The sequence below is a fragment of the Bos indicus genome, chromosome 23 (genome assembly GCF_029378745.1).
Source record: "Bos indicus isolate NIAB-ARS_2022 breed Sahiwal x Tharparkar chromosome 23, NIAB-ARS_B.indTharparkar_mat_pri_1.0, whole genome shotgun sequence".
NCBI classification, from domain to species: Eukaryota; Metazoa; Chordata; class Mammalia; order Artiodactyla; family Bovidae; genus Bos; species Bos indicus.
The window spans coordinates 4,740,803-4,765,638 of record NC_091782.1 but is presented as its reverse complement, the minus strand read 5'-3'; the positions used below and the strand labels follow the sequence as shown (position 1 = coordinate 4,765,638).

At 40.3% G+C, this 24,836-nt stretch overlaps 1 protein-coding gene, 1 non-coding gene and 1 pseudogene across 2 annotated transcripts in view; all 3 read left to right on the top strand.

Annotated features, from left to right (window-relative positions):
• Positions 1–24,836, top strand: part of BEND6 (BEN domain containing 6) — a 63,410-nt gene that overhangs the window by 1,681 nt on the left and 36,893 nt on the right. Inside the window, exons 2-3 of the mRNA XM_019986339.2 lie at positions 18,448–18,652; positions 24,046–24,223. Coding sequence (XP_019841898.2) covers positions 18,533–18,652; positions 24,046–24,223 — 298 coding nt within the window. The 5' untranslated portion in view covers positions 18,448–18,532. The remainder of the gene's footprint in view (positions 1–18,447; positions 18,653–24,045; positions 24,224–24,836) is intronic.
• LOC139179170 (small nucleolar RNA SNORA18) lies at positions 1,477–1,604 on the top strand. Its single transcript, XR_011563596.1, has one exon. It is a non-coding gene; the product is annotated as a small nucleolar RNA SNORA18 (small nucleolar RNA).
• On the top strand, positions 18,661–19,678 carry LOC109576526 (large ribosomal subunit protein eL34 pseudogene; annotated as a pseudogene).

Genomic DNA, 24,836 nt, shown 5'->3' with positions numbered 1-24,836 from the left:
AAAAGCAACTAAATAGCAATTATGGTTTTCTGAGCTATAACTTGAGCACAACTGTTATCATCCTGAGTCTTACTGCAGCCATTTGTAAGTTTCAAGTGCACACAAGAACATCATTTATCTCTTTTGGCAGGCAAATACTTTACCGCCCTGCAGTTAAGATTATAGATACTTCGTTTTAGAGCTGTTCATTTCTGTTCTTTGCATCAAAATTTCAAGGATACTAATAATAAGCTAACAAAATCGTTGAAAGAATTTGGTATTTAGGTTCTATTCTTATTTTCTGGCTTGTTTGTTGCTAATTTATCATCCCCTTATCCAAATGATGGCATGTTATTAATTGCTTCTTTCTGTGTTGTTGTGCAATGCTAATGCATTGTGGAATTCAATAAATATTAAATCAGCCAATCAATCCTTTTGGTTAATTTAGTAGAATTCATACCTATTCTTTCCAGTAGGTTTTTATTAATAAAGAATAATTGATATAACAAAATCACAAATTTAAAGTTTGGAGGTAGCAATGGAGGAGGAAGAAAGTCTTTCATACCTTGGAATGAAAAATCAAGATGGAAAAGTATATATAATTTTTTTATTTTTATGATAGTGAGTTAGCATTGTCACCCAAGACAAATGAGTTGTGAAAATTAGTTAAGAGAATTTGGTATCAGGGATGTAGATGATACATCCTGCAGCCCTTTTTCCCTTTAGATTTTCAACCAAACTGAGAATGCATACAAGGATTCAAAAGGAAATTAAGAGCCTGGCTTAGATTCAGAGCCAAGATGGAGCATCTTATCCCTTTTCCCCCTAATTCTGCTGACCCGCCCAGTCACAAGTGAAGTATAGTCCTTCCCAACACTGAGGCAGGAAGGAACCCTACCTGTACTGCTTCTCACCTGAAGACTAGGGACTCAAAAGAGCCTGACACCCTCCAGTCCACATGGCCTGCAGCACAAGTGAGCAAGAGACAGGACCATCTGTGAGAGGACCTTTCCTACACCAGCCCTGCCAACAGTGGTCCCAGTCCCTCCCCAGGAACCCTCCTCACGGAGTCATTCTGCTCCCAAAGATAAACGTGAGTAAGGGGCTTAATAAGGTGACAGAAACATCTTCTACAGTACCTCCCTAGAGGTAGGAATGGCACGAATTCCTCATGTGTGCATCAGAAAGAAACATCAAGAAGAAGTGTCTTCACCTAAGCTGTGTGGTGACCAGTTGAGGAAAAGACAGGGATTGCAAATGACTCAGGTTTGGGGCTCAGATGAAGGAACAGTTGTGAAGGCAAAGAAGACAAACTGAGGTTCAGACCCATTGAGGAGCAGAGTTGTCAGAAAGTCATCCGTGTGAAATTACCCATGGAAACCTGGCTGGGGAATCAGAAGCAGAGAAGGGTGGGAATCACACACAACAATTATAGTTGAAGTCACGCAGGTGGACAGAATTACAAAGGAAGAGAAAGTGTAGAAAGAACTGAAATCTGTTGAGGTCTATCCTGATGGGGCTTTTTGGTAAACCTACATTGCTGGAAATGCCTCATAGAGTAACTGTGGTTTCCTTTAATCACAGAGCTATGTATTAGATCTGTGGTAAAGAACTGTAAGTCGGAACTGCCAAGTAAACTATGAAAAAATGACCAAACTTTTTTATCATAGATATTGGTATATCCCAATGATCTGTGCTGTTCTAGTGTGTGATAGCTTAGGAATGAATATAATCTGAACTTCATGCATTCATTGAGGGTGTCTAAAATTCAGAACCATGCAGATCCATCTCCTGCCCCTAAACATGGTAAATTGCTTGAGGAAATTGGATCCCAAAAATTACAGGTGAGGAACTTTCAAGTGTGTCCATATTCCATTTGGAGAACAAAGAAGCCAACTAAAAGAATTGTGGACACACTGACATGACAGCTGTGGATTGAGCAAAACATCTGTTTGAAAGGGCTATCTTGAAGATTCTGACTTTGGAGAACTGGCGATTGGTAGTGAAAAGAATCAGAACACGTGAAATTCCTTAAAATTTTATTGAATGAAATAGTTTTGCCTGTTACACATAATAATAATAATTTTAAAAAGAAAACCTTTACACTTTGTGCAGAAAGTAAAAAAAAAAAAGAAGAAGAAGAAGAACTAATATCAGAACTTTGGACACGTCTAATCCCTTGTGGGTTGGAAAATGAGAGCAGGAAGTGCTTCCGGTTCAGGGGCTTCTCAGGACAGGCGCACATCCGGAGTAAGGAGTCAGAGCACCGAGGACCAGTGGGGAAGAGCCCTGTGCACACCTTCCAGGGAATCGGTTCATCACACTGGGAGAGGCTGAAACCAGACGGGAGGGGGTTGGAGAGGGACTAGGATGTGGAGAAGAGGCAAGAGCGATGTCTACAATCTTTGGAGAAATTTAGCTCTAGAATGAATGGGCAGAAATGCGAGTAAAGCCCAATAATTGTGCTTTCGTCAGAACAGGATACAACTTGGGAGAAGGAGCCAATAGTGGAAGAGAAATTGAGAGTTGAAGGGAGGGGAGAAGACAACCGCCTCTCCCGTGTGTTTTGTCGTTCCGCTACTTGTCCTCAGGCCCCCTGAGTCTCCCAGACCTGTTCTTTCTGCTCTCAGGCTACCTCTGACTCTACAGAGTTAAAACTAGCCCTGACTGGTTGTGCTGGCTCCCTACCCCAACTCCTCCCCACCGGCTCTGGCTACTAATGTTCAGATAGAAGAAGGATTTTTAGGGAAAAAGAAAGAATACCTTGGAATATCGCTGAGGCTATTTGTAAGCGTTTATTACAAACTTCGGTGGAAGTGAGTGGATGACCTGGTTGGTAATGATGCAGAGATATTCCACTGGAATATTACCCCGGAAAACAAAAAATTTAGTAAGAATGACTCTAGCAATAAGATACATGAAATCATACTGATTTCAAATAATAATAAGTTTAGGTAAGAATGACTTACCTAAAAAAAATTGAGGTAAGAATGACTCTAGCAATAAGTTACTTGAAATCATACTGATGACCTTCTTGATTGAACTTGTTTACTCTCAGAAATCAGTGGTGTGAAAGGAATTGGGAGGAGTCTGAGAAAGGTTGTATGCTTGTTCATTCCCAAGTGGTTTTCATGACAATCTGAGACCAGGGGCTGTGCCAACCGTATACATGCCCTTGATTTGAAAGTCCAAGGAGCCACATCATTTGGGAGCATCACTACAGCATCTAATGTAATCCAGGAGGCAGTTTCCAGCCACCAGAATCAGGGGAGCCATCATATGAATGGATCACTGTTTTCTTTGAAAAGTTTGCATTTGAAGGTAAAAGAATTATTCTTTGCAATAAATACCAAATATTATTTGTAGCAAATATGTCCTATAAAAGGTCTTTATTTTACCATAATAAAAATTTGAAAAATAAAGGCATCATTATAAGAGAAAATATTTTATATGACATCATCCCAAATTGTTCTTTTATGTTTTAGAAATTTTAGAGTCAGATTCGGATTTGTTGTCCTAGCGGTGGCAAAATTCATGATCATTCTTGGGCGGGGGAAGGGGTTTGTTCTTTTTTTCTGAACACTACAGACTTCTCGAAAACGTCTGCTGACTTTGAGAGTTTAAAAACATCAATATAATTGAATTCATCTCCTCTGTAACGCTTTGCAGACAGTTTTTGGAAAGTAATCATTTATTATCCAGAAGCAAATAGAATTCATTTCTATAGTTTCCACACTGAGTGTGGGATTAGTCATGCAGCAAAATACTGAGTCATTTGGCTGGAAAATTTACTCATAGTTGTATGAACTGCCAATGGAAGATGTGAGAGCTGTTCATAAATCAAATTATAAAGCTCTCAGAGTTATAAATCACTGCACAACCTTATTCATTATTGTTCAGATAGTGTGGACTACTTCTACCATTTCTAAGAATGGGCAACTTATACAAAGCAAGTTGAAAGCAGAAGTCACTGCCTTCTAGATCCAAGATAAGAGTTGTCATATTCATTACAAGCATTTCAACATTCTTAAGGGAAAAAAGTAAGATAAGCAAGTGGTTTATAGTTGAAGCCCACCTGGTGGCTCTACGATAAAGAATCTGCCTACCAATGCAGGAGACTCAGGAGATTTTGAGTTCAGTCTTTGGGTTGGGAAGATCCGCTGGAGAAGGAAATGGCAACCCGTGTTCTTGCCTAGGAAATCCCATGGACAGAGAGGCCTGGTGGGCTGCAGTCCATGGAGTCACAAAACAGTTGGACAAGACTGAGCAACTAAACTAAACAAAAAGCAAAGCAAATAGGTTACAAGATGAGTAAATTCTTGATTAGCTAATGTTTATGGATTAAATTCCAGATTTCTTAATAAAATGACAGCAGTATTTATTAACTAAAGGATCTCCATTTCTTACAATAGTTTTTGTAGGACTTTTCCATTAACTGTTTTGTGGTAACAGATTTGTATACTAATGCATCAATGTGCTGGTAGCCTGAAAGGATGTCACCAAGAGAACAGAAGTAGCATGTGTACCCAGGAAAAGAGAATGAGTAACTGAGAATTAGTAAAAGATATGTCAATAACATACAGCTCCAGATGTTATTGAAATTATCCAGGTGTAATGGCATCCCATGGATCTAGGAACAGAAAGAAAAAATTTATCTTAACATGACTTTATGGTTCCAAAATACTTTTTGTAGTAAAATAGGAAAACAAATAGCAAACTCACTAAATTAGGATATAGTAAAATTTATATTTCAAAGACAAAAGCCAAAAATCTAAAGTGTGTTCTTGCTGGTCTTATCTGTGCTGTAGGAGTCTTTAATCTGGGATTCACAAACAGGATTCTAGGGACCTGAAATTATATGTAAAACTGTGGATCTCTTTAGAGGGACATGATCCACAGTTTTCACCAGCTTCTTAAGGAGTTATTACCAAAAAGAGCATCCTCAGAACCATACACAGCCACACAGATATACCAAGGCTTCTGCACCATCAAATCATTTTTTCATCCATCAGCATCACATCACATCAGGGACCACCCCCGTCCCAGACTGGGAGAAGGGTCTGAAGCATCTTCAGACTAGGATGAACTGAGGAAGCTCTCAGCTGTAATTAAACAAGCTCAGGGATGCTTCCCCAGTGCAGGGAAACAGCTAGGCAGAGACAGTGTGCTCTGAGCTTCCTTGTCCTCCTGCAACTTTAAATGAGTTTGAAGAGGAACTAAAGGGCTCCTTCAGTAACTTTTATTGGGATGTCAGTTTCAACCCTGAGAGGGGAAACCTGTATTAATTAATTAATTAATTAATTAATCCAGGGCCACTCCACAGACAGCTAGATGTTTGAAGGCAGAAGCCCATTCTGAGCCAGAAACACTGGTCCTGGAATTTAGTCTTCAGCTCAGAGTCTGCAGGGATCTCCATACAATCTTAAAGCTTAACACAGAGGCAGGCGGACTTCCCTGACAGTCCAGTGGTTAAGACTCCCTCTCCACTGTGGAGGGCTGGGGTTCCATCCCTAGTCAGGGAATGTGCCACTCTGTGTGGCCAAAAACTAAAAATAAGAAAAATTTTTAAAAAGAGCGAGGCAAGGACTTAGTATTAGGCTCCCGGAAACTACTCCTAGACATCCTAGTGAATTTAGCAGCCACTCCTCCTGTATCCTGCTTAAGCCACAGCTGTGAGGCTTTTCAATACCCAGTGTTCCCTGGGGATCTGAGAACTGGGGCCCTGAATCCCGCCAGGATAACCCTGCCCGAAGTGTGGAATGGGCTTTTCAGGTGGCTCGGTAGGTAAAGAATCTGCCTGCAGTGCAGGAGATGCAGGAGACACAGGTTTGAGCCCTGGGTCAGGAAGGTCCCCTGGAGGAGGGCATGGCCACCTGCTCCAGTATTCTTGCCTAGGAAATCCCGTGGACGGAGGATTCCATGGGGCTGCAGAGTTAGACACGCCTGAAGCAGTGAGCCCTCGTGCACGTGGTGTGGAAGACTGCCATCCGTCCCCAGGAGCTCAGCCCCGTCCTCCCACTACTCTGCCTTCCCCTCCCCTTGCCGTGCCTGTGAGCCCCGCTCCCCTGCCCCTCATTTCCCAGGACGCTGGGTCCTGTGACCTGTTCCTGGGATCACACTCCCCCACTTCACGAGGCCCTTTGCTTCATTACGGGACTGCCTCACCCCAGTGGGCAAGTCCACCATCCAGGGGTCCTCGTCTCTGGGTCTGGTGGCTGCATCTCCTCCAGGTTCCCTACCGACCCCACAGGCTGTGGAAGGTTTTGGGGTACGACATACACACATTCCACACAGGAGCGGACTTGAGACAATGCCATTTCCAGAGTGTCTCTGGTCCCTCTCTGCACTGCTCTTGGCACAGTTTCATTTGGGGTCCATCTGCAGTGAAGCAGGAATCCACTTTGAGGAGATACTGCGAGCTCACAGTTCGTGCCCCGCCTCCTGGTGGTCTGCCCAGGCGAGCTGACCTGGTCTGGGTCTTGGGGCCCCGGAAGCTGGCTGGTGTGATCGCTGTTCACCTCTTGCCCTCACTCACAGGGCTCAGGACTCTGTGTGCTGGGCTTCCTCATCACGGAATGGAATACTGCTTCAACAGTGTGTGAAAGAATATTAGAGCCAAAAAATTACTGATAGTAGGTGAAGGGGCACCTACTTTTTTGTTACAATTGATTAAGTAAATTATCTGAAGTATGTGACTCAGCAGATTAATTATGTTCAGATCTAAACTTTTAAGACTATTAAAGTACAAAATTAATAGAGACATTGGTAATTGGTATACACTTAATTTCATTAGTATACAACATTAATATAGGATATAGGGTATGTGCTTAGTCGCTCAGTAGTATCTGACTCTTTGTGACCCCATGGAGTGTAGCCCACCAGGGCTGTCCATGGGATTCTGCAGGCAAGAATACTGGAATGGGTTGCCGTGCCCTCCTCCAGGGGATTTTCCCAACCCAGGGATTGAACCCAGGTCTCCCGCATTGCAGGTGGATTCTTTACCAGCTGAGCCACCAGGGAATGGGGCAGATATTTCAAAGAGAAATTAGCTTGTCCTTTATGTTATAATCAATAAGATAGATTAATATTTGAAAGTTGAATCACTCCTGATTTTTAGGCATAGGCATTAATTCCTGCATCAGAATGATTACATTTTATGAATTTTTAAAATTTGTCTAAAAATTATTAAAATTATAGTGATCTCATCTTGCAGTCAACTTTCAAGACAAATAGAATGTTCTACATTAATCAAAAAAAATGTGAAGTGGAAGATGGTTTACATGACTTAACAACTATCCTAATATAGAACGTTTCATTGATTCTTACTCTTCTTTAGGCGTGACTCTGCACTTGTGTTTCTGATAAATTGGGAAAAGCACATAAATATCAGAGTGTAGAGTGAAGGGACAAGTAATAACAGAGGAATAGCCAAGGAAAATAATACTCACAAAGACTGGTATTCCTTAGAAAAGATTTTGGAGGCCCTATAACCATGGGAAAACTTATCCGAGTCCTTCTGAGTTTTGCATATACTCTCTTATGCAGACTTTTAGACGGTCCTACACAGACACACACGGCTATAGGCTTTTTTAAATTGAAGTATAGTGGATTTACAATGTTAATTTCTGCTGTACAGTAAAGTGACTCAGTTATACACATATACTCTTTTTTGTATTTTTTCTATTATGGTTTATCACAGGATATTGAATATACTTCCCTGTGCTATACAGTAGGACCTTATTTATCCATCCTATATGTAATAGTTTAAATCTGCTAATCCCAGACTCCCAATCGTTCCATCCCCCTGCCCCCCTGGCAATCACAAGTTTGTTCTCTATGTGGCTACAGGCTTTCTGTAGACATTAGAGGGGACAGGTGACATTGTGGAGCAGGTGAAGGTTGTCTTCCACTGCTCCCAGCCTCTGACTTCCACACTATTACCGCTCTGCTGTAAACATCTTCTTCCTGAACACATCAGGATAAAAATGAAGTGGTCTCACTGTCTCATTACAGAAGAGTTGGAGACTGGGCCATTTTGCACCTGGCTCTCCCACTAAGTCAGGAGCAGCAGAGAGACTTCAGTGCAGAATATGAGGTTGATGTCTTTCTTTGTTCAAGCTACTATAGAAAAATACGAGACATTGAGTAGCTCATAAACAACAGAAATGTTCCTCTCACAGTTCTGGAGGCTGAGGTCCTGGATCAGGTGCCAGCATGGTCAGGTGCTGGCGAAGCCCCTCTTCCGGCTGCAGACTGCCGATTCCTCACTGTGTCCTCCCCCGGCAGAAGGCTAAGGATCCCCTGGAAGCCTTTCTAACAAGGGAACTAATCCATTCATGAGGCCCCCCACCGCTTCATGACCTCATCACCTCCCCAAAGCTCCACCACCTGATACCATCACCAATGAGGGTGAGGATTTCAACATATGGATTTCGGGAGGCACCCATTCTGACCATAGCAGCTGGGTGTAGGGAAACCAGGAGGAACTTCCTCCAGTATATATATAGTTTAAAAAATAATATGGACGTCTCCTACCCCCATGTCCCACCTTGCCAGAGGCAGAGCTCAGACTGGTAGCCCATTTCACAGAGAGCATTAAACCAGCACTGGATATTTAGAAATATGTTGCCATTATTTTCCTGGCACTTTGGAACTCCCTGAGAGGAGAGTTCTCAGTTTGTATTCTGACTTGAGTACTGAAAGGGACCTCCTATGTCTACACATTCTAAAACTAATATGTATAGAAAACAAAACTTTTGGCAATTTGGAAGAATACTTAAGTTTTATTTTGCTATTTCTTTAAATGTGGTACCTTTTGTTTCTTACAGTTTAAGAGGTGGCTTTTGTATTTTGAATTCCTGAATTAATTGTATTAATGACATATTAAAAGTAAACCTAAATGCATTAATAATTTATATTTTTATTAAATTCATTTGCCTTCATTAGTTACAAAGTTCTCTGTTCTCTATGTCTTATTTCTCAGATATGTTTTGTATAATTTGAAGGTTTCTTGGAATATTCTTTTTCAAACTATTGGTTATAATCCATTAGTGAGTTGTGAAATCAATTTAATATGCTATGATCATCCCTTATTAAAATGAAACAAAATACAGTACATAGAATAAAAACTGAGAGAATGCATCACATGCAGTAAAAATGAGTATATTTCCTGAAATTTTGTTTTAGATGTATGTGTGTGGGTATGTCTGCAGGTGTGTGTTTTCTGGATCAAAATATAGAATGTATTAATATAGATTACATTTAATATATTTAAATATAATAGTATATATTTTATTTATAAATTCTAATATAATATGTGGTCATGTATGGATGTGAGAGTTGGACTGTGAAGAAGGCTGAGCGCCAAAGAATTGATGCTTTTGAACTGTGGTGTTGGAGAAGACTCTTGAGAGTCCCTTGGACTGCAAGGAGATCCAACCAGTCCATTCTGAAGGACATCAGCCCTGGGATTTCTTTGGAAGGAATGATGCTAAAGCTGAAACTGCAGTACTTTGGCCACCTCATGCGAAGAGTTGACTCATTGGAGAAGACTCTGATGCTGGGAGGGATTGGGGGCAAGAGAAGAAGGGGACGACAGAGGATGAGATGGCTGGATGGCATCACTGACTCGATGGACGAGAGTCTCAGGGAACTCCGAGAGTTGGTGATGGACAGGGAGGCCTGGCGTGCTGCGATTCATGGGGTCACAAAGAGTCCGACATGACTGAGCGACTGATCTGATCTGATCTGATAAATATATTTAATATACAGAATATATTTACTGTGAGCTTTGAAAGACTGAAAGTCATTGACATATTATTCATCCAATCCCATGTCTTGGAGAATCTCATGGCTGTGGTCGTATTTAATCTTGCCCACTACAACTACCTGGGAAGTTAATGGTTTCTTTTAGCAAAAAAGTAAAAAATAAAGAAGGGCATATAACTACACGATTTTTTTTTACTAACTAATAATGTTTAATATACAGTCATATTCATAATATCCCTTCTGAATTTGCTAATTGGCTGGTAATATATACATTGACCCACTTGTTTGTGGATATTAGAACAGTGGCCTGAAATCTACTGAAAAGCAGAAATTCTGCAAGAGGTCTGATATGTCTATTCTGGTTGGTCTTAAATGAATTGTCTGTTTGTGAAGAAACTTGAAGATTTGTTCTATAAGGAAATTATGTCAGCAGGAGAAAATTTTAGTACAGTTAAGAATATTAAAAAATTCTATATTTTTGCCAACTGATTTTTTCCAATTTTTTTACTAAACACAAAAAACATAGCATCGTTTTTTACCAAAACACATAGCATCAAATTTACATCTTAATCATTTTTAAGTATATAGTTCAAGGGCATAAAGTACATTCACATTACTGTGCAACCATCACCACCATCCATCTCCAAACTGCTTTTCATTTTGCAAAACTGAGCTCTATATCAATAATTTCCAAGTTCCCCCTCCCCCCACCCTGAGCATATGAGCAACTGCTGTGAATGGGACTCATATCTGTCACCATCACTAAGGAATACTTAACAGGTCTTGGAGTTGGTGCAGGGAGGCCTGGCGTGCTGCGGTTCATGGGGTTGCAAAGAGTCAGACAGGATTGAGGGAATGAACTGAACTGAACTGGTTAAATCTGGCAAATCCAGTTTTATCAAATAATAACAATTTGCTGTTGGATCTTCAGTTCAGTTCAGTCGCTCAGTCGTGTCTGGCTCTTTGCGACCCCACGAATTGCAGCACGCCAGGCCTCCCTGTCCATCACCAACTCCCGAAGTTGACCCAAACTCATGTCCATCGAGTTGGTGATGCCATCCAGCCATCTCATCCTCTGTCGTCCCCTTCTCTTCCTGCCCCCAATCCCTCCCAGCATCAGAGTCTTTTCCAATGAGTCAACTCTTCGCATAAGGTGGCTAAAATACTGGAGTTTCAGCTTTAGCATCATTCCTTCCAAAGAAATCCCAGGGCTGATGTCCTTCAGAATGGACTGGTTGGATCTCCTTGCAGTCCAAGGGACTCTCAAGAGTCTTCTCCAACACCACAGTTCAAAAGCATCAATTCTTTGGCGCTCAGCCTTCTTCACAGTCCAACTCTCACATCCATACCTGACTACTGGAAAAACCATAGCCTTGACTAGACGGACATCTGTTGGCAAAGTAATGTCTCTGCTTTTCAATATGCCATCTAGGTTGGTCATAACTTTCCTTCCAAGAAGTAAGCGTCTTTTAATTTCATGGCTGCAATCACCATCTGCAGTGATTTTGGAGCCCAAAAAAATAAAGTCTGACACTGTTTCCACTGTTTCCCCATCTATTTCCCATGAAGTGATGGGACCAGATTACAGGCTCTAAATTATGTCTTTCAAGTACCGTTCTAAATATTTTAGTAATAATGTGCAGTGAAGTAAGGCACGGAGAGGAAAAGGTTAAAGCAGTTGTTTTGCTCACCAGGAAAAGAAATGAAGATGAAAGTAAAGGAAGTGTGTGACACAGCTAAACTCCTTTTCAGTGTGATAACTGAGCCCCTAGGTCAGGGTTCAGCAAACTGCTGCCCCTCTGCCTGCCTTTTGTTTCTGTAAAGCCTGTAAACTAAGAGCAGTTTTTTACAGTTTCAAGTCATGAAAAAAAAAAGTGAGAATATCGTATCATGATATGTGAGAATTGTATAAAATTGAAGTTTCGGTGTCCATAAACTTTCATTGGAGTACATCCACACTGTTGTGTGTACAGACTGCCCGTGTGCTTTCGTGCTGCAAGGGCACAGCTGAGTAGTTGTGACAGAGGCCACACGGGCAGCCGTGCAGTGCAGTGCCGTTGCAATAACTGAACAGTGTTTCAGTGTCATGCACATTGTCATACCACTATATGACACTGCGTTTTATTTTCTTACTATCAGTGCATGGCAGTCATGCCAAAGCTAGAAAGAAAGAGAAATCTGGACTCACGGCTTCTGAAGCAGAGTGGCATGTGGGTTATTTTGCTACCAAATTAGATGGCAAAGCATTGTGTGTATTATACAAGACACTATAGCTGTGCTATAAAAAAAACACATTACCAAACTCAGCATTCATCACAGTATTTCCAGCTCACCAGACAGCAAGTCACAACAATTAGAAAATTTATTTATTTTTACTTTGGGCCGTGCCCTGTGGCTTGTGGGATCTTAGTTTCCTGACCAGGGATTGAACCCAGGACCTTGGCAGTAAGAGCCCGAAGTCCTAACCACTGGATTGCCAGGGAATTCTCCTTGAAAATTTAAAGTGAAATATCACAACAGAATTTTTTCACAAAAATGAGGAATGAAAAGGAGTCTGTGACTAGAGTAAGTTTCTGGGTGGTTTATTTGTTAGCAAGGAAAGCCATTAGTGACAGTTAATGAAGTCATCCCTTTTTGCAGTAGCTAAAGGCATGCGCCCAAAAAAAAAACAAATATACTTAAGACTCAGCTTTTCAGCAGAAAGAGTTACTCAAAGGAATGAGGACATCAGGAGCAATGTAATTAAAATACACAGCAAATGACTGCGTGTTTCTTGGCTCATGATGAATCAACAGATGTTACTGATATTGCTTAGTTGTTCTTATTTATTTGGGGAGTAATTGCTGAGTTTAAAGTGACTGATAAATTAGCCATTATAAATAGTTTTTGTGAAACTACTGTGGGAGAGAATAATTCCTAAGAAGTTGAGAAAACACTGATTCAGTACAACCTGATGTGGAATCTACTAAGATGTGATGCAGTTGATGGTGGTTCAAAATGTGTGTGAAGCCAAAAAAAGATTTGTTGGAAAAATTTATAAAACTTGTGAAAATATAAAGTATTTAAAGCCTACAGTTATTCATTTTATTTTTCATCAGAAGATACTTTGAAGAAAATGTTTTAACCTATTATATAAATATATATTTTTACATAGCTGTATTGAATTATTATTTAAATGCAATTTACCCATTTGAAGTACACAGTTCAACGTGGAGTTTTATTTTTATTATTATTTGTTTTATTCACAGGGTTTGTGCAACAACCACCACAATCCAGTTTTTAAAAAATACTTTTGGGGCCTCCCTTGTGGTCCATTGGTTAAGACTCTGTGCTTCAAGTGCAGGGCTTATGGGTTCAGTCTCTCGTTGGGGAACTAAGATCCCACATGTCACATGGCTTGGCCAAAAAAATTTTTTTTAATTTTTAAACATATTTTTGTCTTTTTTTAAAAGAAACCCATCAACAGGCATTCCTTTCCCCATCCACCAATCTTTCACCTCTAAGAAACCACTAATGTATTTTTGTTTCTAGAAATTTGACAATTCTTGACATTTCTTAGAAATGTAATCATACAATGTGCGATCTTTTGAGATTGATGTCCTCAACTTAGCATAAGGTTTCCAAGGCTCATGTATGTTGTAGCATGTATCAGAACTTCATTTCTTCTTGTTGCTGAATCATATTTCACAGTAAGAATGTACTTACTTTTATTCGTCTAGTCCGAAGTTGATACACTTCTGGGTTTTTCTACTTTTTAGCTGTTACGGCTAATACCGCTGTGAACATTTGAGTACAAATGTTTGTTTTGAAGTATGGTTTCACTTCTGCTGGATGCATACTTAGGAGAGAAACTGATGTGTCATACGGTGATGCAATAGTTAACTTTTGGGAGAACTGCCAGACTGTTTTCCAAAATGCATGCTCTATTTTTACAATCCCACCAGCAAGAGTGGGATTCCAGTTTCTCCACATCTGTACCATAAGGGTTCCAATTTCTCCACATCAGTACCAAAACTTTTTGTTTTTTGTCTTTTTTGGTTATAGCCATCTCAGTGGATATGAAGAGGAATCTTACTGTAATTTTTATGAGCATTTGTGTAGTGATTAATAACACTGGGTTACTCATTGTTTATCTTCATTGAAGTAATGTCTGTTTAAATCCTTTGTTTAAAAAAGGATTTATTTTTTATTTTAAAATAATAATTTTTATTATCCTTTGTTTAAAAAAAGCTGGGTCATTCATCTTTGTATTATTGTGTTGTAAAAGTTTTTAGATATCCTGTATTCAAGTCCCTTATGAGATCTACTTTCAAATATTTCCTTCCATTGTATAAGTTTTCTTTTTACTTTCTTGATGGTATCATTTGTGAAAATAATGTGTTTGTTCATATCTATGAAATCATTGCCTAACCCAAGATCACAAAATTTATATAAACTCTGATAACACGTCAGCGTTAGCAAGTGAGCATTTGACTTTAATTTTGAAAAGGAAAAGGGAAGGAAAGAAAAAGAAAAGGGAAAACGTTGAACACTAATTAAACAAGATTTTTTAAAATTCCATTCTCCCTAGGTCTATCTTACAAAAAATTGTACTCAATTATTATTAGTTTAGTTTCAAATATGCATAGTACATCATGAGAAATGCCATGCTGGATGAATCGTAAGTTGGAATCAACATTGCCAAGAGAAATATCAACTACTTCAGATATGTAGATGATACCACTCTGATGGCAGAAAGTAAAGAGGAACTAAAGAGTCTCTTCATGAGGGTGAAAGAGGAGAGTGAAAAAGCTGGCTTGAAACTCAACATCAGAAAAATTAAGATCATGGCATCCAGTCCCATAACTTCACAGCAAATAAAAGGAGGAAAAAGTGGAAGCAGTGACAGATTGTAATTTCCTGGGCTTCAAAATCAGTGCAGATGGTGACTGCAGCCATGAAATTAAAAGATGCTTGCTCCTTGGAAGGAAAACTATGACAAACCTAGACAGCATATTAAAAAGCAGAGATACCACTTTGTCGATGAAGGTTCATAAAGTCAAAGCTATGGTTTTTCCAGTAGTTAGGTACGGATGTGAGAGCCGGACTATAAAAAGTGCTGAGTGCCAAAGAATTAATGCTTTTGAATTGTGGTGCTGGAGAAGACTCGAGAGTTCTTGCACTGAAGGGAGCTGGAATCAGTCAATCCTAAAGGAACTCAACCCTGAATATTCATTGGAAGGACTGATGCTGAAGTTCCAATACTTTGGCCACCTGATGCAAAGAGCCAACTCATTGGAGAAGACCCTGATGCTGGGAAAGATTGAAGAAAAAGAAGAAGGGGGTGGCAGAGGTTAGACAGCATCACCTCAGTGGACATACATTTGAGCACATTCTGGGAGATAATGGACTACAGAGGAATCTGGTGTGCTACCTTCTTCCTTTGCTGGAGTTGCAAAGAGTCAAATACAACTTAGAATGAACAACAACAACATTTCAAATTCATGAATGAAAAGTTTTGAAGATTTATGTTCTTTCTTACTTACAAGTACCCACATAATATCCTTGATTTTGCCTCTTGGCCTGCAAAGCCTAAAAAACATACTATCTGACCCTTCACAGAACATGTGTGTTGACCTTGCTCTGAGTAACCAGATGAATGAGATTTACTGTAAGTGGAGACTTTGTTGACAGAATGCTCTCTAAATAATTATATATCACCAATTTAAGATTGCTTATGGCAAACACACTTAGGATCTGTGGATTTACAACTCCCTAGAGAAGGTCATCAGAGAAGGCAATGGCACCCCACTCCAGTACTCTTGCCTGGAAAATCCATGGACAGAGAAGCCTGGTAGGCTGCAGTCCATGGGGTCGCTAAGAGTCGGACACAACTGAGCGACTTCACTTTCACTTTTCACTTTCATGCTTTGGAGAAGGAAATGGCAACCCACTCCAGTGTTCTTGCCTGGAGAATCCCAGGGACGGGGGAGCCTGGTGGGCTGCTGTCTATGGGGTGGCACAGAGTTGGACACGACTGAAGCCATTTAGCAGCAGCAGCAGAGAAGATCATGCGAGCTACACAGCTCTGAGGTATAAAGTGGAGGTATGTCACAAGCTAAACACACACCCTGTGTGAGCTGACCCCCAACTCTCAGAGGTCTCACCTGTTATTCTAGAAGGAAGGACCTACAAAACCAGCAGGAAGTCCTAAATTTCTCCCCATTCTGCCTGTGCCTTTTTTTTTAAATTGGAGTATAATTGCTTTACAATGTTGTGTTAGTTTCTTGCCCGTGCCTTTTGATTGTTTGTGTCTTTGAAATTATTAACAAAACTTGATACTAGGTAAGGTCTCTGATGGTTGTGAGGTGTGATAGTCTAGTCCAATGTGTTAGTTGAAACACTCTTCATGCATTTAAAAACTTAAATTTTCAAAGAGTCAAACCAAGCAGTCTTGGAAAGACCATCCCGGATATAATTTTATGCTTGGAGTAGAGAATAATTAATTTCTCTGAAAATAGGTAAAAGATCCATATTTTCTCAAAGGAGTACTTGGTGTAATTTGGTAAGGAGCATAGTTACCTTCCGGAGAAGGCAATGGCACCCCACTCCAGTACTTTGCCTGGAAAATCCCATGGATGGAGGAGCCTGGTGGGCTGCAGTCCATGGGGTCGCTAAGAGTCGGACACGACTGAGCGACTTCCCTTTCACTTTTCACTTTCATGCATTGGAGAAGGAAATGGCAACCCACTCCAGTGTTCTTGCCTGGAGAATCCCAGGGACGGGGGAGCCTGGTGGCCGCCATCTGTGGGATCACACAGAGTCAGACACGACTGAAGTGACTTAGCAGTAGCAGCAGCATAGTTACCTTCTGTTTAACAGTCCCTTTGAGATCAGTCTCTTCTGTAAAGTTTTATCGCAAGCGTACTTAGTCCCTCAGTCATGTATGACTCTTTGCAACCCCATGGACTGTAGCTCATCAGGCTCCTCTGTCCATGGGATTTTCAGGCAAGAATACTGGAGGGGGTTGCCATTTCCTTCTCCAGGATCTTCCTGACCCAAACTCGTGTCTCCTATGTCTCTTGCATTGCAGACAGATTCTTGACCTGCTGAGCCATCAACTATATAAATTATATATCTTTTCATGAAAACAAACCAACATTTGCAAGTAAAAAGGATGCTCGGATCAAATGTGCTGAATCATCCACAGACAGTAAAAGATAGATTTGATCATTTCCACTCTATTCAACTTAAACACTATCGTCTGCTTTATCACATTTTGAAAAAATGATTCTCCCTTAAAATTTTTATGAAGTCTATTACCTTTGAAATTTGCCCTCATTCTTTATAGTACTATTCTTAAGTTTATACCAAAGAAGATATTCCATCTCCAAACTTTAGAGGTTTCAGAAAAAAAAAAAGGACCAATTTCTAGGCCATTATTGATCTCCCTTGGAATATTTTGGTCCTGGTGAGATCTGCTATCTTTAATGTCTTTTTCCTAAAGGTATATAACTTCCGTCCTCATTTGCATCATTTTGTAATCTTTCTACTTAGACTCCTCATAACTGACAAGAAAAAAACTTGTAAAGATGGGGAAAAAATTATACTATTTAATTTTATAAGTGACAACTTCCTGCATCCCACATATTGGAAACATGACATCCTCGTGATTTTGAATTGAGTGGAAATGTGTCCTAAATAGGCTCATGGGAGAAGAACGACAGGAAGTATTGAGTAAACTAGTTCACTTGAGTGGCTAGTGCCTTTACGAAACATACAGTTACAAACATATTATGTATCCCTTTGCTTTTTCTTTTTTATTTCATATATGACCAAACATCTCAAAATATCCCTACTTTTTTAGATTGTATTAACTTTATTCAACAGTCTAGTAAAGATAGAAAAATGTTACAATTTTATACATACCTACATATGCTTTCATTTTTTCTGTTTATTTGTTTTTTATGGAAAGGTATTTTATTTTAAACATAGCAAGCAGTGTGTACTCAATCTCAAACTCAAGCAGTGTCAATCTCAAACTCCCAACCTACCCTCTCTCACTTCCTCCCTGGTAACCACAAGTTCATTCTCTAAGTTTGTGAGTCTGTTTCTGGTTTTTAATAAGTTCATCTGTATATTTTCTTTTTCAATTCTGCATATAATTGATATCATATATTTGTGTTGCTCTATGTTACTTCACTTAGTGTGATAATCTCCAGGTCCATCCATGTTGGTGCAAATGGCATTATTTTGTTCTTTTTATGGCTGACTAGTAGTCCGTTGTGAAGAAGGCAATGGCACCCCACTCCAGTACTCTTGCCGGGAAAATCCCATGGACAGAGGGGCCTGCTGGGCTGTAATCCATGGGGTCACTAGGAGTCGGACACGACTGAGCGACTTCACTTTATTTTTTCACTTTGATGCATTGGAAAAGGAAATGGCAACCCACTCCAGTGTTCTTGCCTGGAGATCCCAGGGACAGGGGAGCCTGGTGGGCTGCCGTCTATGGGGTCGCACAGAGTCAGACACGACTGAAGCGACTTAGCAGCAGCAGCAGCAGTAGTCTGTTGTATATATGTACCATATCTCCTTTATCCATTCCTTTGTTGATGACATTTAGGTTGCTTCCATGTCTTGGCTACTGTAAACAGTGCTGCAATAAACACAGGGATGCATGGATCTTTTCAAACCATGTTTTTCTCTCGCTTTTCATTTTAGGGCAAAATATTAACAGCGTATCCCCATCTCATGGGCTTTCCCTCCTCCCACAATTTCACAAAACCTTTGGTAACTAACTAAGAAAATGCAGAAGATCTTTCAAACAGAGGAAACCACTGATTCCCAAGCTCTCAGAAAAGGAAAGAGGAAAAGGACGGAGCCGATGGACTCAGAGAACGTGAACAGTGACCCAGACAAAGCCCAGGTGGGTGTGCTGCTGCTGGGGGTCCACCGCGACTCCACAATTCCTTTCTCAATTTACTGGTGCATTTCCCCCTCTTGTCTCAATTTATTCTTCCCTTTAATTCTTTATTCAACTGAGGGAATAAAATTTCATGTTATCTTTTTATTATTGAACAAGTTGAATTAGAAACATACTCAAAAGACATCTTACATACTTCTATTGAAGTGTGGCCAATTATGCATTGTTCAAACTTTCCTTGATATCCTGGTATATTAAAGATCAGCAAACTATCAAAAATGTTTTTTTCTTCCCCAAACCACTGGAGACATTGGAACACCTCTTCTAAAATTTACCAGCTGCTTTTCTTTTTTGACTGCTGTTTGTAGTCGGGGCCCCTTTCTTGTTTGTATTCATTCATTTATTCCTTTCTGATCTGAATTCCCTACTCACATTCTCCTCCTACACTTTCGACAAACCATCCATGTGTGTATTCTGTGCCTTTTTGTGTGTCTTTGTAATGCATGAAGTGTTTGTGTGCATACATTTTTAATTTTTCTTAAGGTTTAGAATATATTTTAGCCCCTGGGAATGGTGTCTAGAGGCATTGAGAATGGTCCAGCATGTGGCACATGTCCATCCTAGGCTGCCCTACAGCACAGCCTCGAACAAAGCTAGACTGACTTGAACCCCTGGCAATAGAATTTTTTACCTTTAAACCCAGAAGTTTGGGGAAGTACCAAAATCCACGTGTGGAATGTGCCCAGGCTGACTTTGAGAAGTTGGCTCTGTGAGACCAAAAGATCTTACAAGGTTTCCTGAAATGAAACATCTCAGCTGGGCATATGGTGGGTCCGTGTCTGCTAAGTGTCTCCGCGACTGGATTACACAGTCTCTCCTTATAGAGGGACAGAAAATCCTTGTAAAAGTGTTGGAGGCACAAGCACAGAGTCACGAACCTAAATTTAAAATGAAGCCTTTTTCACCTGAAGTTAATGAAATACTGTTAATCAATTATACTCCAATATAAAATTTTAGATTTTTAAAATAAAATAAAAATTAAATGAAGCACTTTTGGGTAATTAAAAAATCAAAAGGCTAAACATTATATAGTGTATATATAGTATATATATAATATATAGTATGATCATTGTATATATATATATATATCATATTATATGTGTGTGTGTGTGTGCCTATAAAACATCTCCCACCCATCCTGTTCCCCACCCCCCAGCCCCCATTATAGGGAACCACATGTTTGGCTTTCTTGTTTATCATCCCAGTAAAATAAAGCAAATTGAATGTAGATATTCTTATCCCCTCTTCAGCACAAAGAGTAACTTACAAATAGGCTGCTTTGTACTTTGCTTTTTTAATTTAGCGTATTTTGCAGATCTTTCTATTAGTGCATAAAGAACTTTCTCTTCTGTACATCAGCACCCCCTGGGCGTGTGTATCCTTTTTTTACTTATCCAGGCACCTAGCATGGATATGGCTTGTTTCCAGTCTTCTTTCTACAAATCACGCTGTACCGTACAACATTATGGCTCCATCATCTTGCACATCACTTAGTATTATGCTGGTATCATAATATACACCTCAATCTGTTTCTAATTTTTCAATCAGTGCTGCTTTTAACTTCTGTCTATACTGCTATTATACATGATTCATTGTGTCTAACAAAGAACAGCATTCATTATTTCACATGTGCTTTCCTCCAATGATGAAGACTTAGATTTCCTCCAGCATCTTAGTACTACAAACAATGACAAAGTAAATGTCCATATACACGTCCTTTTAAGAAACAGCGTGAGAATGTCTCTGTGATAAACACTCGGGAGTGTGAGTAATTGCTTTCGTATGACGATGAAATTACTTTCCAGAAGGTGTGCCTTGGTCCATATGCCCAGCAGCAGCGCCTCAGGGGTTCCGTGTTTGTGCTTCTCTGTCAACACATAGCATTTATGTCCTTATTGCATATATTTGGTAACTGAGGGGAGAAAATGTTTCGATTTGCTAGTGCAGGTATGGGGGTCCAGAGGTTCCTCGAGGATAAAATAGTTCACCTGCTCTAGCAGGCCAGTGTTATGGTTTCTCTTGCAATTTGTGTCTCTCAAAAACTTTAACAGCTGATCAAACTCTTTCTATTTGGTTCCCTTGCAAATAACTACTGCCACACATCTTATTTGGTACTAAATAAGCCTGAAAACTCTCCTCTTTTATTACGGTTGCCCAGCCTCCTTTCTCTCCAACTTTTGGCAGTGAGTTAATTCTCGTGTGAAACAAAAGCCTTGAAGGTAACGCTCTGAAAGCCGAGGTTTACTTCCGGGATGGATTTCAGTGTCTGGCAGAGAGCACTTAAAGAGAAGCTCTTGAGAAAGCCTTAGGTCACAGGCTTACCTCCTGCAATTTAGATATAGACATCATTTTTTTTTCAAGCCTTGAAGATTTAACATTATTGGACTCAGTTTAGATCGCTTGCTGCATTCTCAGTGTCAATGGATGAAGAAAGTCTTCCGTTTCTGCAAACCAGCTAGCACTGACAGGAAGTCACTGATGCACACACACATTCTCTTTCCAGGCCCAATAAGCACATGGTCTGCCTCCCAAGGCATTGCAGGTGACCGTGGATCAACTGTGTCATCACTGAGGCCTAACAAGAGTCAATGACCTTCCAACATGGTATACCTGTGCTCTTTTTGCTCACAGCCTGACCTCTAATTGAAACGTATGTCACTTTTTGGGTATCTGGCTTCTAGTTTATAGAATCTACATTAGGATGCATGTTGCAAAAGCTGTAACAAAGACCCAAACATCACAGTGGTGTATAAAGATGGTTTATTTCCCTTTCACATAACAGGAAGCAGAGTCCTGGTTGCTATGGCAGCTCCACAATGTTGAGGATCCCTCTTATCTTCTGTATCTACCTTCCTGAACACATAGCCTTGGCATCTGGGTCAAGGTGGCTGCTTCAGCACCTACTGTCACGCCTCTCTCTTTGCCAGTAGAAAAAGGAGAATTGAGGCAGGATAAAACATGCCTGTTCCTTCTAGGGCCATGACCCAGTGGTGGTACACATGGTTTCTACTCCTGTTGATTGGTGGAAGCTTAGTCACATAGCCACACTGAGATGCCCAGGAGTCTGGAAAATGTAATTCATGCATTGGAGAGGAAATGGCAACCCACTCCAGTGTTCTTGCCTGGAGAATCCCAGGGACGGAGGAGCCTGGTGGGCTGCCCGCTATGGGCTGCACAGAGTCGGACATGACTGAAGCGGCTTAGCAGCAGCAGCAGCTAGATCTATTGTCTATTAACTTTGTCTTCCAATGATGTTTACAAATGGATTCGCTTTAGCTTGATTTTATTTCTCTCTTGTATGAACTTGCTGTAAGAACTAGATCATGTACTCTGCTTTTTTTCCAATTACTTTTTTCCAATTGCTCTGCATAGAATTATGATCTCAGTAGGCATCCTTCAGTTTTTTTTCAAAAATATTTCATTTCTATTTAACCAAATCTATCATCTTTTAATTTAAAATTTATATATCTACTGTGAATACATTAGCTACTTGCCCACATAGGACAGTAGTCATTTTCATTACCAGTATATATATATTATATATGTCACATAAATATATGGAATAATGAAATATATACACATACATAGATTTGTATATTTGTAAAATAAGGAGTGAGGTTGAATGTACACATTACCAAACATACAAAAATGAAATTGTATTTTCTATAACTGATCCTACCTGGCTTTCAATTCTCCTTCCCTGCTTGACAAGGAAGTGGGGAGATGGGGAATTTGAACTTGTCCATTGACAGTGAATTACAGTTAGAGTGTTCCGGGGTTTAAAAGTCCCTTTGAGATATTGGTATGATTTAAGTCTCAGTGAGACTAGACTCTCACCCTCCTCCGCTTCCTGTTTTTTTCTAAGAAATGGTTCAAGTTTTGAGGAGTCTTCTACATCATCCAGCGTTTCTGCGGAGGGGCGGCTGCTCTTGCACCTGGGCTCGAGTCTTCTCTGTGGTTCCTGGGTGTCCCGTACTGCGACTGCTGAGGCACAGGGGTCCCTCCAGCCCCCCGGGGGTCCTGTTGGCACCGTCTACTGATGTTTGCCGTGCTGGAACCCGCTGCCATCTTCTGTAAGGTTCTGTCGCTCTGTAGCCTCTCTGTTCCCCTGGTCCCCCAGCACTTACCCAGTTCCTGACTGGGACACAGGGACCATTCGGATTCTCCAGCTGCTTTGCCTGACCTCCGAGGGGTCTGGACACTGTCTCTGGTTCATTTGACCACACGCCCCTTTTGGCCATTTCTGATCTGGGGCTCAGAAAGGCACCGTGTTGCCCTGATGTTGCTAGACAGGGAGCCCATTTAAGGCATTTATGATGCACTGAGAAGCCCGGAGCCGACCCTACTGCCTAGACTGCCTTCATTCATCTGGATGTTTCTGTCATCTACCCTGACCCCGTGATCCGCCTCCATTCCCCACAAAGGTCAGGGCAGGAAGAGCAGACACGAATCTTTCTGTCTTTCTTGTCCCTAATCCCTCTTGCTCCTCAACCCGGCCCCAGGAAGTCTCTTCCCTTCCTATTCAGCAGGAACTTTCTTGATGCCATGCCTTTATCTCTCTCTATATAAAAGAATTGTTGTAGTAAAGCTGGTCTACAATGTTGTGTTAGTTTCAGATGTACATGTGCCTTTATCTCTTCTCCTTTGAAGTTTATTTTTATAAACATCATACTCCAGGCTTCTAGGGTTGGATCTTTATAAATTCTATTCTGTGTTGTAATTTCCCAGATTTAGATTTATATAAATATAAAGATAAGCTTTATAATTTGAGAAAATTTTTCTTTCTCTACACAGCCTAGGTTTTACAGCTCAAGTGTACACATTTCAGACTGTTGTCCTGCTGGCCTCAAAAAATATCTTTTAAACTAAAAGGTAAACATTAGTGCTTTGTTCTGGGTAAATCTCTCTCCTTTCTCTGGTGGAATAAACCCCCAAATTGGCCTCATGGCTTAGTCTCAACAGAGAAGCTGAGGATGAGGCAATGGGAGAAAAATGGAGGATGTGGATGAGTTATAAAGATCTGAGTAGCACTCTGGTTGTTTCTGCTCTGTTATACTATTTTTCAACTTTGTGTTTTTCACTGACGTTAAGCTGAAAGTCAGAATCCTGATGACTGTTTTGAAAAAGACGTGTGCATGAAGCTTTGATGTCCTCCCTTACTCTGAGCTCCCCTGGATGGTGGAGGACCAAGCTGAGGCTAGATCACTCGCAAGGACCCAGCCCCCTCCTGGGAGAGCAGGAGCCTGGAGGTCTGATTAAGTCCCAGCAGCATCCAGAACACAGGAGAAACCACAAAGCTGCCTTGATGCTTTTGTTGTGCCTGCCTTGTATTTTAGAGAGACCCATATTCGGGAAATGCCTTTCTGCCTGGTGAAAGCTCCAGTGAGGATGAAGAGCCTCTAGCAGAACTGTCAAAGGAGGAATTGTGCACAAAAATAAAAAGCCTGAAACAAAAACTAACAAACATCCGGAAAGAAAACAGCCGCCTTCGACAGTCTTTGGTCATGCTGCAAGGTAAACCTAGAGAAAATTGACATTTTTAGATAAAAAGAAAAATACGTGATGAGTGAAAAGTATTTAAATCAGTTGTCAAGAATGAAAAAATCAGTGCCTTAGAGAAAAAATTAAAAACTACATGTTAAGAAAATCTATGATTACACAATTTAACATGGATACACTCTATCAAATCCTAAATTTATTGCTTAGAAAATTTTAGATTATTCCTACAAAACACCAAATGTTGTATTCATTTAATAATGCCCAACAAATATTTACTGAGCATTTAATATAGGCTTAGACAGAAAAGACCAGTTAGACAAGAGATACATCAATGTGTTCACGATGTACTTATCTCATTCCCCTCTGCTAATGAAGCACTAGAAAATGGGGCCTGTGGTGATCCCTTATAGAATCACTGGAATTAAACATTCCATATATTAAATTTTAGATTTAGAGTTGGGAGGAGTGGAAAATAATCACATTCCATTGAAGACTTACAAAGGAGAAAGATAGGCCCAAGAAAATGAAAACTCCCCTGGTATAATGCCTTTTGGAAGAACCTATTAATATATTATGTTTAAGTGTTTATTTTTTAAATTATGGTTTCCATTTGTAGTTCAGCGTCATG